The sequence below is a fragment of the Zosterops lateralis genome (assembly GCF_965231275.1).
Source record: "Zosterops lateralis genome assembly, chromosome: 2".
Classification (NCBI taxonomy): Eukaryota; Metazoa; Chordata; class Aves; order Passeriformes; family Zosteropidae; genus Zosterops; species Zosterops lateralis.
Window position 1 is genome coordinate 26596813 of NC_139763.1, and position 14150 is coordinate 26610962.

Consider the following 14150-nt stretch of genomic DNA (forward strand, 5'->3'; position numbering starts at 1 on the left):
CAAGTCCAACCCCTGACCCAGCACTGCTCCTAAACCATGTCCTGAAGCGCCACAGTTCCCCAAAAGATGAGGCGATACTCGTACAGGTAGCACGGCTTTCCTGGGAACAATCACTTTCCATGGGAGAAGGCCCGCAGAGCCCCTCACTCCACAGCCCCTCCCTGGGCCGGAGCCCCTGCCCCTGCAGCCCGGGGCGGGAGGGGGCGGCGGGGCTCCCCGGCCCTACAGGTGCTCCAGGGGAGAGCGGCCCTACAGGTGCCCCAGGGGAGAGCGGCGGGGCTCCCGGCTCTGCAGGTGCCCGGGGGGGCGCGCCCGGGGCGGGACCAGCGCCGCGCCCCCTCGCCCGCCCCGCCGCACAAAGGCCCCGCCGCCTCCCGCGGGGCGCGCCCGGGGCGGGGGCTGCCGGTGCCGGGGCGAGCATCGGGGCCCGGACAAAAGGCAGCCCCTCTCCACCGCCTCCCCGCCCGCGGGCGGGGCCCGGCGGCGCCTCCCCCGCCTCCCCCGCTCCCCATCCCATCCCATCCCATCCCATCCCGCTCCCTCCCTCCCTCCCGTGCCGCGGGCCCGGCGGGAGGCGCTGCCCCACTCCAGGGCTGCTCAGCGCCGGCGGCGGCCACCGGCTCCTCCGGGCGGGCGGGAGGTGAGTGCGGCGGGCGCCCCAGCCCAGCCCAGCCCGGCCCGGCCCGGCGTGGGGGGCTCCGCTCTGCCCGCGCCCTGCCCCTGCCTTCCTCTCCCTTTGGCCCCGCTCAGTTTCGGCGGCGATCGGTCCGGCCTGGGGGGGAAGCCAAACAAAGGCAGGCACGGTAACCTGCCCGAAAACGGGCAGACAGATAAACCCCGGGCTGCCCGCTCCTCCCGGGGCCGTGGGGCTCCCCTGCCCCTGCCTCTGCCCTGCCCCTGCCCTGCCCTGCCTCTGCCCCTGCCCCTGCCCCTGCCCTGCCCTGCCTCTGCCCTGCCCCTGCCCTGCCCTGCCTCTGCCCCTGCCTCTGCCCCTGCCCTGCCCTTCCCCTGCCCCTGCCCCTGCCCCTGCCCCTGCCCTGCCCTGCGGCGGTGCGAGCGCGGTCTGTGCCCTGGGCTGGGGCATCCCGAGTTACCGCCCCGATCCGGAGAAACAAAGCGCTCCTTTGGTATGAAGAAGGTGCTTTAGATGCGGAGTGGTGCTGGCTGGTGTTACCTGCAATGGTTAATCACAGGGACTATAAAAGAGGATGTTTCTGCCGCTTGTGGTGCTTATTTACCTTTTGTATTTCAGCGGGGCTGGACTGTTAAAATAAATTTGCCGGCTGTGTTTGTAGATTTGTTGGTGGTTTTGTTGTTTTGGGTTTGTTTGGGCTTTTTTTTTTTTAACTTCTGCTTCTGTTGTATCTACAAAAGGAAGGAGATTTAAGTGTTTGTAATGTAAAAACAATAATCAAATGTTTATTTAAAGATATTTTTAGCCAAAAACCTTGAAAAGGAATTTAAAACTTTATCTCGATAGACTTGGCAATGTCAAGACCCTATTTGCTCTTGCAAGCTCTTTATTTCCTTTATACAGCTAGTTTGATTTGGTGATCTCAGAATGACTGAGAATGTGAATAGCAGAGAAATGGAAAAGCTCAGAAAGTAAATAAGTAGAAGCCAAATCTGATTTCTAAAAGATTTTCTGTAGGTTGCCTTTTATGATAATCATAAGTGCTTTTTGGAGATTTTTTTTTAGTACGAACAGGGCTTTTCTGGCTTGGGGAGTGGAACAGTCAGTTTAATGTTCAGTGGCAGAGTCTGTGTTAATTAAAGGTCCTTACCCTGTACAAGTTTAGTTAGCATGTTGAAAGAGAAAAAATACTATTCTGAACAGAAGTAAACATCGTTTTAGTAGGAGGGGAGAGGAAAAAGATTTGATGTGGACCCAAGAAGGTGCTAAAATACATGTCTGATAAAGGCACAGTGGTAAGGTAGGGATTTAAGCATTGTTTTTGTACTTGATGTTGCATGTCCTTTCTTGTGTTTTGGGCCTTGCTGCTACCACACAACCCTCTTTCCCATTCTTATCCCTTCTGTAGGGAGGCCTGGGTCACATGCACGTGAGTGTTTTTGGGGTGGTTGTGTTTTTTTTTTTTTTTTTTTTTTTCCTGTGTGTGTGTTGAACTTTGCAATTCTTGGGTTTCAGATGGCGCCCAGAAGTGATATGCTTCACTGATTTGGCACTGGACTATACAAAAGCAATTACAGAAGTTGCATGGAAGGGCCCTTTTGTTTTTTTAATGATGGAGGTCTGTAAAATCAGTCTTGAAGGCAGCCACCTGTGTGCACAGTCGAGGCTTTGCAGGAGCCTCAAAATAACTATCAGATTTAATCGTCTTAAACATACATCTACTTGAAACTTTGAACCCAGTGCTCTTCTCACAATTAAAGTTGTCAGTTGCTGTTTGTAACAAAATTACACTGTTGGGTAAATCTATAACAACTTCATTAGGAAGCACAGATCATGGTTACTTAACAGGAAATTAAATCCACTTAGACCGGAAGAGAGCTTGTCTTTTCCTTCCTAAACAATTACCTTTACCTTGCACTTAGGTTCAACAGATTCTGCAGGCACAGGACGTTGGCAGTGCTCTCCATAGTGCTCTCCATCTCTGTAGACTGGCAGCTGGGGAAGATTTTCTTGAGCCTTAGGAAACTTCAGGCATGCCTGTTTTTCCTTCTGTGTGTGTGATGGTAAAAGGCTGAATGCTGAAGCTACGAGTCTTGAGGGATTTCTTGGTGGGTTATTGCAAAGTCCTTTTGATCTGCCACAAGCTGGAGTGGAGGGGAGGAGGAAGAGAAGGGACATGTGGAGTAGATGTTCTGTGAGCCCTTTGAAACTGGACACCTATTATATGTTTGTCAGCAAGTCGGTGGTATGAAGTGACCCAAGTGATCTCTCAGGGACCTGTGTCCTCTAAGCTGAGCAAAGCACGTACTCCTGTTTTACGGTCACTGAGCAAAGGCACTCTCCTTGGAGCTTTCTGCAGAGAAAGCTCTTAGATGTTCCAAGTTCTGATTTCAAGAGAAACTGCTAATATTATGATGCTTGTTCCCTTGATGAATAAATTAAAAACCAGAACGTGCTGTGTACTCACTGACCTTCAGAAAGTAGCATGTATCTTTTTTCTTTCAACTGAACTAGCTTAGGAGTTGAGATTTATGTGCTTGCCCACAGGTACCTCTGAGTTAAACAAACGGGATTTGTGTAGGGTCCTCATGCTGGTTGGCAGCATCTTGTGTTTGTCACAGCTTTGTGCGTGGAATAATGCCTTGGCGAAATGGGAGTTTGGGTTTATCATGACAACAACTTGAACAAGGGGAGCTTTATCAGCCCCTTGAAATAAGGGGTCAAGTACAAAACCACCTCATTCTCCACAGAGTACTGCATAGCACTATCAGCTTCTATTGTGTTTCAGTCTTCATCTAAAAATGAAACCTGGCTTGTCATTGTCTGGGGTCTTGGAAAAAAAATCTCTGAAATGTGATCTGGGTGAATATAGATACAGTGAACTGTTCTAGAGAAGTATAAGCTGCTCTCCATGCTCCTTTAGGGGACACCATGTTCAGGCCAGTATTTTAATTGACGTCTCATGGATGGAAAGAGAAATGAGTGGGAAAGAAAGCTGTGGTTGTGGGGGCAGTATGAGGGGGGAGGAGGAAAAGTTTAGATACCTAATTCCAAAAGCTCCGTTTTCAGGAATGTAGGTGGTTTGGTGGGAGTTTTAAGGACTAAGAAAATTACACTTTTGCTAATAATGATCTCTAGGCAACTGGAATTCTATAACATGGAGGTTTTCTCACATTTACTTTAACACTCCTCAGACTCTGACTTTTCTTTGGTTATATTCACTGAAAATATGTAAGTCTTGCATACAGCATCAGACATCAAGTTTGTACAGAAGGAACAACAAGCCACTTCAAATTCCATGCTGTATAAAAGTTGAGGGCCCCTGTTATTTTCTGTTTGCAAAGGGGAAGTATGGCATGTATAAGGTCCAGATTTCTGAAGGACACAAGATGCAGCTCAGGTGAGGTTGCTTACAGCCAGTTGCTTTGTCCATACCTCATTTCATTTCTGCATGGAGCTGTAGTTTCCTTGTCCTGGTGCTGTGCTCAGACAGTCCATGGATGGCTTGGTGTGCACTGGGCCCGTAGCTGTGAAAAGGAAGAGAATTTGTCCAAGTACTTGAAGCTCTTCCTGTACCTGTGTGTAGAGTGGGTAGAGTCAGGCACTAGGGAAGGCTGCTCAAATCTTGGGAATTCAGCTACCCTCTGTCATCCTAGGTTTATCTTTTTATTGTTTTTGTTAGAGGTCATAAAATATAATGCACAATTCTGAGTTAACTTACAGAAGTAAACTTCTTATGGCTTTCTGCCCCAAAAGGAGGAAGGAGGACAGCTGAGTGATTTCATTTAAACTTGTAAGCGTTCCTCAAAGAAGTGGCTACCGATAGGATGAAAAGTTGAATAAATAAGAAAGCATTTCTCTCTCTTATGAAATGCATTTGATTTTTTTCCTTTGTAGAGGCCTCAGGTTAGTTCTTGCTAAATATCCTTGCATTTTCTTTGAAATTAGTATTTTCTACATAAGCCTGTTGATGACTTTTAAAGCTTTGTGAAAGGCTTTTAAATACAAAATGAGACCCTTTATCTTGCAGGACTGCTTAGTATTCAAGTTCAATGTTGACCACAGTGCAACTCCAAATGACAAAAAGTTTAGTCTTTAAATTGATTTTGACTTAAAACATGTGAGAGTATTCTACATGCCCTAGAGAGATTGGAATGGGTCTTTGTTGCTGCTGATTTTTCCTCTTCATCTTTCTGAATAAAATGTGAAAGGATTGGGAGAAGGGCAATATTGTAGAAATACAATATCTCTATAGGAAGAACTCTAGTCATTTCACAGGCTTTACTGAAATCCTAAAGTGCTTTATTGTTTTTATTATGCTACACATTCTTTGTGACACTCTGTTGGTAATGTATACAGAAGTGGGACTTTCCATTATACAAACTCAGGTTCATCTGCAGTGGCCTTGGACTGTCTGGAGTTGAAGAGGCTGATGAGCCTCAGAGGATGGATGTCTCTCTTACTCCAGGGAATGCTGAAGTTGTGGGTCAAGAAGGTTTTTAACTTAGACATCTCAGTTTCATGTCTGATTGTGGATGGGAGGAACCTGGGTTATAATGTGTGTCTGATGTATTTTGCACTTTCCCCTTGCATTGCGCAATGGGAAGAATGGCTGGCAAGCATTGCAAAGCATAAAAATTGGGAAGAATGGAGCAGACATGCTACCCTGAAATAAGATTCTCATCAGAGCGGTATTGACAGGTTTAAATACCATTCAGTGTCTTTTAATCCATTCTAAAGTAAAGAGATGCTATTATATAGATATTGGGATCCAGTCCAGTTCAGTCCAGTTCTCCTGCAGAGACGTGCAGGGTACATGGATGAGCTCTTACATCATCATCTGGACTCTGCTGTCTCTGTTGATGTGAGTGTACTGAGCTTGGTCAATTACTAAGTTCAAGCCTGCTATCTAGGCTGGATATTAAACAGTTTTTCTTTAAGGACATTGGCATAAAGTGCCATCATGTATATGGAAAATAAGTGTGTGAAATCTTAGTAGGTGCTAAATTAGGAGCAATTTCCCCCACACAAATACATTTTATTTCTCAATGACTTAAATGGAACAATGATGAAAGCACAGTAAAATGCTGCACTGATTAAATGCTGAGGAAAGTAATTCACAGGACAATCTGAAAATATTGGACAAATGGTCTTAAAAGTGAGATATATTTAAATGTTTGTGTTACACCTGAATAGAAACAATGCCTTTCACCAGGGAAATAGCTGAAGAAATTGCATCGTATGTCAGCAACAGTGATCTAGTAACAGTGCATGGATTGAAGGTGATGGGGACCCTGAGAGTTTGGTTTAACTGCCTTGGTGAAGTGGCTGCAGAATGTGGATTTAAGTCTCTGAGATAACTGTGTGCCTTACGTAATCTGGTTACATTTGAAGATAATAATTAACTACTGCCTTTGCAATGTTATTCTTGAATTAAAGGGGGTTTTGGGTGGAAAACTGAAATAAAGTCAGTGAAGTGTGTTTGCAAAGTGATTGAAATAGGACTCTTGCTTTCAAAAACTGTTCTTTTGTCTGAATTTCATAAGCAATGTTTCAGGAAGCATTTGCACCTTAATTAATGAGTAATGTAGAATTAAGGATATTAAGAATATTATTACTAATGTACAGCTCACAGGCCCAGAAGTAGAGAGGTCCTGCCTGCAGTGAAGTATACCAGTGCCTTTGTGTCCTGACAAATGAATCCAAATTCTGCCCCTGCTTTTCCTTGGATATTTCACCAATTTTGATGTCTGCAATCTAATTTAAAGCAAACAGAAAAACTCAGACTCTAAAGCAATATTGGTTCTAGCACATGAAACTGAGGTTTGGGAGCAGTTGTTCAGATCTGTAAATGTCAAAAGGAGATTTCAGTCTTGGGTTTTTTTCCATGGTGTATCAGCCTAGTTTTATGGTGACTGAGGGTATGCGTTTATCTTTGGATGCTTTGAGCTAATAAGAAAAGCTACTAGTGTCTTCAGTGTCACTGCAGTGATCCAAGTGGAGATATATCCATCAGAGATGATTTGACTATTTGGAACATCTTGTATTAGCTCAAAAACCAAACTAAAAAGTAGGGATTGTTTGAGGGTGGGTTTTTTTTTTTTTTTTTTTTTTTTTTTTTTTGTTTTTTTGTTTTTTTGTTTTTTTGTTTTTTTTTGTTCCTCTTTTTCTAGGCAATCTTGGTCAAGTAGTTTTATGAATGTGCAAGCTGCCCTTCTTCATGGAAGTGTGACAAACATAGACTATCTCTCAGCCCTCATGTATTTTTTTCTCCCAACTTCTTTGCCCCAAGAGTTCCTACTGTGCTTTCTTAAGATCTAAGTTCACATTACCACACTTAAAATCAAGAAGAACAGTGAATCAAAAAATAATTGGGATTAAGGTCATAAATGTGTGGTTTTGACTGCATGTTTGTGAATAATTATTTCTGGTAATATTCAGGAGTTTCTATTTCTTAAAGAAAGGCAGTAAATAAAAAAATTATTCCTAGAGTAATTTGCCGGCTTCTGTAGCATAGATCCAGCTGCTTTTTGGTTCACCTTGCACAAGAGCAGGGAGAAAAACTGCTGGAAGTTTCTGGGATTCTTGCCTACTGTAGAGAAGACCAGTTCTTGGCTTAAAAAGTGGAGAACTTTAAACTTTGCTAAGTGGCTTTTAAGAAGTAAAATCTGTTTAGTATCTTAGATGTAAAGGTAATTGAAAGATTTCCCCCTGCTCCCACAGAATTTAAAAAAGTGCTATGAAGCATTTTTTAAATTAAACCCTCTGTTCTGTTAGGGTACCTGCATGTGCACACTTGTGTCTGTCATTGCACATGGCATGTCAGACAGTTGTAGAGGCAGAAGCAGCTTAAAACTGTGTCCTATTTGCTACATACATTATTTACTAGCAGAATGTACATTAGTAGAGCTGGAAGTGTTTGCCACTTTCTGTGTGACAAAGAGAATATGTGCAATGAACCTGTCCAGTTCAGCAGCTCTAAAAAGAGTTGAGCAATTTGCTTTTAACTCCATTACCCATCCTCTGACGAACACTGCAAAGCCAAAGTCTGGACACAGAGAAAGAGAACTGAGGAAATGGCAATATGTGGCTAAAATAAAACAGAATTGCTCTCTTTAAACTGGGGAGAAGATGCATCTTGCTATAATACTTGAAGGATCTGGGAGTCTTCTGTTGAAGCATTGCAGTAAGTGCCAGAGAGAGTACTTTATTCTTCATGGGTGATTCCTGAGGGATCTGGTGCTAAATAAGGCAAGTGTCTTTTTTTGCCTCTTTTAAAACAGATAACTCTTTTATACTAAGAAGGGTTTTAAAATGGAGTTTACTTTGTTCAAGTCTATAAAACTGACACCTTCAACTGTAATATAGAGAAAGCAGACTTATTGTTAATATCCATGGTCTGGGGTGATGCTTTTACTCAATTTAATCAGCAGCTAGAAACAGATACACTAGAAACATTTGGATTTTGATGCTCACAGGAGATATTAAGGTTGTGCATCTTTTTCTTATCTAAAAAGCATTAAATTTGCCCAGAGAAATGCCTATCTTCTCTGCTTGGTGCTTTCCAGATAGACTTGGTAAAGCCTGACAGGTCCCTTGTGCTTGGAGATTTGGACCATATTTCTTTTGCCTATATGCCTTTTGGTGGTGAGTGGAACAAAGCCATCTCTGGATGTGGTGTAATTTCCTGAAGAGTACAAGGACGGATACCCTGGGATGACTACAGGGATGCAGTCCAGTTGTACAATTGTGGTGAGGAAGGCCAAGGTGAAACTGGAGCTGAACTTTGCAAGGGATGCAAAGAGTAATGAGAAGGGATTCTACTGCTATGTCAGCCAAAAAAAGGAAAGTCAAAGAAAGTGTACCCCAGCTGATAAGCAAGGCTGGCAGACTGGTAACAGTGGATGAGGAGAGGGCTGAGGTGCTCAGGCTTTGCTGGCAGCCTCTCTTCCCATGCTTCTCGAGTGGATGAACTGCAAGATGGGAACCAGGGCAGCAAAGTTCCTCCCACTGTAGGGTAAGATCAGGTTTGTGACCACCTGAGGAACTCAAACATATGGGACCCGATGAGATGTATCCCAGAGTCCTGAAGGAACTGGCTGATACTGTTGTCAAGCCATTCTGCATGATTTGAAAAGTCATGGCAGTCAGGTAAAGTCCCAGATGATTGGAAAACACTGTATCCATCTTTTTAAAAGGAATAGAAAGGAGGACCCTGGAAACTACCAGCCTGTCAGCCTTACCTCTGTGCCTGGAAGATCATGGAATAGATCCTTCTGGAAGCTGTGCTCAGGCACATGAAGGACAGAGAGGTGATTAGGGATAGCCAGTATGATTTCACCAAGGGCAAGCCCTGCCTGACCAACGTGGTGGCCATCTGTGATGGAGTGGCCACATCAAGTGACAAGGGAAGGGTTACAGATGTCATTTATCTGGACTTCTGTATAGCCTCTGACATGGTACCCCACAACATTCTTCTCTCTAAACTGGAGAGATTTGGATTTGATGGTGGAGTGTTCAGTGGATGAGGAATTGGTGGGTCATACACAAGGGTGGTGTTAATGGCTCAGAGTCCTGATGGACATCAGCAACAAGTAATGTCCCTCAGGGGTCTGTACTGGGATCAGTGTTACTTAATATCTTCACTAATGGCAAAGGGATTGAGTGCACCCCCTGCAAGTTTGCAGATGACACCAAGCTGAGTAGTGCTGTTGACACATCTGGAGGACTGGATGCCATCCAGAGGGACCTGATGGTCCCTCAAGCTCAAGAAATGGGCCCCTGGAAATCTCATGTGGTTTAACAAGGCCAAGGACAAAGTGCTGCAGGTGGGTGAAGGTGACCACTGGTATTGATGGGTAATGAACTGTTTGAGAGCAGCCCTGTTGAGAAGGACTTGGGGGTGTGCTCATGGATGAGGCAGTGTCCAGGTGCTGCTAGACACAATCCAGCCATGTGCACCTGCAGCCCAGAAAGCCAATTGAATCCTGGGCCACATCAAAAGCAGTGTGGGCAGCAGGTTGAGGGAGGGGATTCTGCCCTTCTCTCTAGTGAGACTCTACCTGGAGAGCTGCATTCAGCTCTGGGGTCTCCAAAGTCAGGAAGATGTGGACATGTTGAAGTGAGTCCAGAGGAGGGCCATGAGGATGGTCACAGGGCTGGAGCACATCTCCTGTGACGACAGGCTGAGATGCTGGGGTTGTTCAGCCTGGAATAGAGAAGGCTCTAGGGAGAGCTTACAGCACCTTCCACTATCTGAGAGAGTCTGTGGGAAATCTGGAGAGGGACTTCCTACAAGGGCATTTAGAGATAGAAAAAGGGGTAATATTTTTAAACTGAAGAAAGATTGATTATAGATTATAGAAGGATTGATTATAGTAAGAAAGGAAGGGCTTTTTGTTTGATTGTTTTGGATTTTGTTTTGTTTTTTTACAATGAGGTGGTGAGACATTGGAACAGGTTGCCCAGAGTGGTGGTAGATGTCCCATCTCTGGGAACATTCAAGGTCAGGTTGGACAGGGTTCTGAACAACCTGATTGAGTTGCTCATTGCAAGAGGATTGGGCTTTGTGACTTTATAAGTCCCTTACTCCCCAGACTGTTGCAGAGTTCCTTGCTACCTTTAACAATGATTAATTATTTGCAAAGATCAAGATGTTTCCTCATGTGGACAAAATCTTTCACAGTTAATGCTGTTTTAGTTGTTATTTCAAGAAGGGGGTGATTTTTGTTTATGTTAAAAAAACTAACCTCCCTGTAGTTCTCTGGCATAAACTGAGAAGCTTGCAGGTGTTTAAGGATGTGCTTGCTCTTTTACCTTGAAACACGTATAATAAGCCTGGTAATTTCTAGCTCCTTCTAGGCTAAGGGAACTGTTGCCCCTTCCTTCTGCTCAGGAAGGGTGGTGAAGGACCTGGGTGCCATGTCAGAAACCAAAGCATCTCTTCTTGCCAGATTTCAAGTGTCAAGGTTTCATTCAGTTAATTTGCTTATGAAAACATTGAACTGTAATTTCAGCCTTCCATATAACGGCAATCGTAGTATCTTGTCCTTTATCTTTTTTTTTTTTTTAATCTTTTTGATGACCCGTGATCTGGTGTGTTCTTTCACCTAGTTAGATTTGGTTTTAGAAGGTGCTTTTAAGATAAATATTGACTTGTTCTGCTGAAAATACAGAGTGATATTGATTTTTTTTTTTTTTTGCCTTTATGCAGATCACATGTAATTTGATATTTATATACTGTTTTTTTTTTTTCTTTGGGGGTTTTTTGGTGTGGTTTTTTTTTATTATTTTTTAATTTTTTTTTTTAATTTTTTTTTTTTTATTTTAATATTAATATTAGCTTCCTGACCGTTGATATAAGCATTTTGAGAAACTACAGGGAATTCAAACTTTTTATTTTGGCTACTACACCATGGATGACTATTGTAAACTGTATATTTAGTCTTCAAATAAAATCAAAGATATGATAATCTGTATGTAATTGTTATCCTTAACATCTGAGGCTCTCCTTTCAAGTAGCTAGGTTTTTTCCTTACGTTTTGTAGAAAATGATTTTCTATTTGTTTTTCTATTTCAGAAATCAGCTCACAGCATTTTCATGTCTGACTACTGGTATCGGGCCCTCATCCTGTGCAAAGAAACTGGAAGCTGCAACTGTTTTGCAACAGCCAACCAGCCTAATGAAGAGAAGGAAGAAGATACCAACCATCAGGTTGTGGTGTCAGATACCATGCAGCTTGTGCAAGATAAGCAAGAGGTGACAGAAATCATGGCAGGTGAGAAAAATATAGCATATTTTGAAGCTGGCTGGCTGGCTGCCAGGCTGTTAAGAAGAGGACAGAAGGCTTCAAGAATTTTAGCATTTCTGTCTCATCTCTAACAATGAGAGTAGGGCAGGGAGTCCAAGACAAGGAATAGCTGAGTATTCACTGGAGAGGAGTGATGCCATCATGAAAACAAGTATTTTATAGCAGCCAGTGGAAACCTGTACTTGGGAGGATTGATGCTTGTTATAAGAAATTAAAATCATTCCATGAATTAATTGCTTAGCAAAAAATAGCCATCCCAGAGAAACCTGACCTACCTTCCTACAGTTTTAAAATCATAGTTTTGAGAAACTGCTGAGAAGCAAGTAAAAAATACCTCTGTACCATATCACGTTACTTTTGTTGCTGTGTGGACCATAAGCACAAAACTGTACTGAGTGCTAGTTTATAGTTGCTGGGACTAAGAATACTTTTTTTTTTTTTAACTGTACCATCTGATCTTATATTTACCCATGCAGGAAGTTGCCACATAGTTCATATATGAATGGAAGCTTTACCTTGGTACTAGTGCACATGGACTGTAATTTTATAATTTGATTAGGCGTTGCATCTGATGGCATTTGGTCTTCATTAACACATCTTCATTTTATTTTGAAAAATGTTTTTATAAAGCCTCCTAGGTAATTAAATTTAGTTAGGTAATTAAAAACCTAAATATATTTATGCAAACCTCTCTAAGCTGGAAAGATGTTCCAAAACTGGAAAGGTGGAATTCACTGAAATACAGTTTTGCTTTTAATACACAATTATAAAACAGGATATGACTCCTTTGTCCTAGCTGGAATGAACTAATGATGTTGCTACTGCAGAATGATTCATAGCCTGCTCTGACATAACAGGAAGTAGTGATTAGAGTAATCATTTTGCATTTGTACCAGTGACGTCTCAGCCAGAAGGAGGTTTCTTTGGAAGGCAACAAGGAAAGATGCACAAAACCCCTGCACTCATTCCGGAGGATGATGTCAGGGTTGATCAGATAGATTTCTGTGGAAATAAGGTGTGTGTATCTAGGCTACAAGACAAAACTGAAGGGAAATTACACATATTCTGGCTTTCTGGTGAAGATCTGTGCTAGTTATGGAAGAAGGTGGACATCTGCTTGTTTCAATTTTCTTGTTGTCCATAACTATTAGATTAGGAGCAAGAAAATGTGAACTTGATTCCTGCGGAGAAGATTTAGACCTAACTGGGGCAGTTGTTAAACAGACTACTTAAAGGGTTTGTGCAGTCTCTAGCTCGCTCTTAATGAAATCTCTAGTGAAACAAACTACTGCTAGAGGTGAGCTGGGTATCCTTGATTCCATCTCAGTTATTTAAGCCAGGCCAAGAGCACTGTGCTTCTGTGTTAGAAGAAGAAGCAAAGAAGTCCTGAGAAGGCAGGCCTGGAGTAGGAAGTCAAAGGGAAAGATGGTTCTGTATTGTGTCACCTGGAGGTTTTCAAATGGGAAATTGCTAGTTCCCCTCCCCAGAAATTCAGGGAAGAGCTGTATTGGGTTCAAAGTTGCATGTTTGTTCTCTGCTGAAGTGTCAGTGAATCAATGGTTGACTCGTTTATTGATAAAGGAAGCTTAGTAAACTGAAGGCAGATCAGGAGCTGAGTGTGGAGATGTACTTCATAGCCATGAGACTGCCTTTTTTAGCTGGCACATACTTGGCTATATGCTAATTTCATCTTTAAGCTATGGCTGCTGCCCTTCTATTACTGCTATGGATGTAAAAGGGACACGAGGTTTAGTGAAAGAAGTTCTGGACTAATTTTCCTGACTTGAGAAGTAGCAGATTTTTCACTGGGAATTACATCCACATCTGGCATGACAGCTGAATTGCAAGCCATTAATTGAAACTGCAGAGCACATGATGATACCCTTCTTCCCTGGTAAAAGTGGGATGTAGTTTTAAAAAAAAAAAAAAGTATGTTTGTTTTCTTTTGACTTGAAGGCAGCAGTGTGTAGACTGGGGAAGGAGCTTTCCCAGAACTAGGCAGAGACTACATGAGAAATGGCAGATAATTTTCTGCTAAAGTTCATAAACTTCACAGATAAATGGACTATGAAAGGTTTTCTGTACCATATTTAATACTGTTGTTGCTGGTATTGAGGATTGGCTGAAACATTGTTTGTGGATATTTTATTGGGGTTTGATTTTTCAACAAAACATTGCTCTTAATTCATGCAGTTTGTATGTTAAGATTTTCTGGCTTTATCAAGGGACTGCTAAAAAGAATCTTCTCTGGAAAGAGCTATAGTGGCATAACATGGTGAACATTTAAAATGAGAAGATGTTTTACTCTAGTTTTAATACTTATTCAAATATTTATTTCAAGAAAACAAGCAAGTATTTTTTCTGTTGGTAAAGGGAGCCATAGTGGCTGTTCTGTGAAACTAATCCATATAGTCTTCTCATGGGAAAGAGAAACGCTGCCATGGAAGATAATGTTGGAGGCTTCTCCCTTGTTATTTTTGACTGCTGAAAGCAATTGTGAGGGGTGTTAGTCTCCCATGCAGACTAATAATACTGTATGATGGAGAGCATCTTTCTGCTCTTATGTAAACCATATGTTGCTGTGGCTGAAGTTTTAATTCCCTCTCCTTCCCCAGGAACTCATCTGCTGTGCTGTTGATACTATATTAACAGCAATGTTTTTACTGCAGTGTCCTCTTGGAAGTTATAATTAATATCAGGTCTTC

General features: G+C 42.6%; 1 protein-coding gene across 4 annotated transcripts in view; it reads left to right on the top strand.

Moving 5' to 3' along the window:
- The window catches only part of MCF2L (MCF.2 cell line derived transforming sequence like), a 156482-nt gene continuing 142332 nt past the window's right edge, over positions 1-14150 (top strand). The window contains exons 1-2 of one of the 4 annotated variants that reach the window (XM_083854903.1): positions 1-86; positions 11214-11412. In XM_083854903.1, the coding sequence (XP_083711029.1) occupies positions 11235-11412 (178 nt within the window). In that variant the 5' untranslated portion in view covers positions 1-86; positions 11214-11234. Of the gene's footprint in view, positions 87-565; positions 641-2590; positions 2743-11213; positions 11413-14150 lie in introns of those variants that run through there. The other 3 variants (XM_083854902.1, XM_083854900.1, XM_083854909.1) reach the window with 3 other exon arrangements.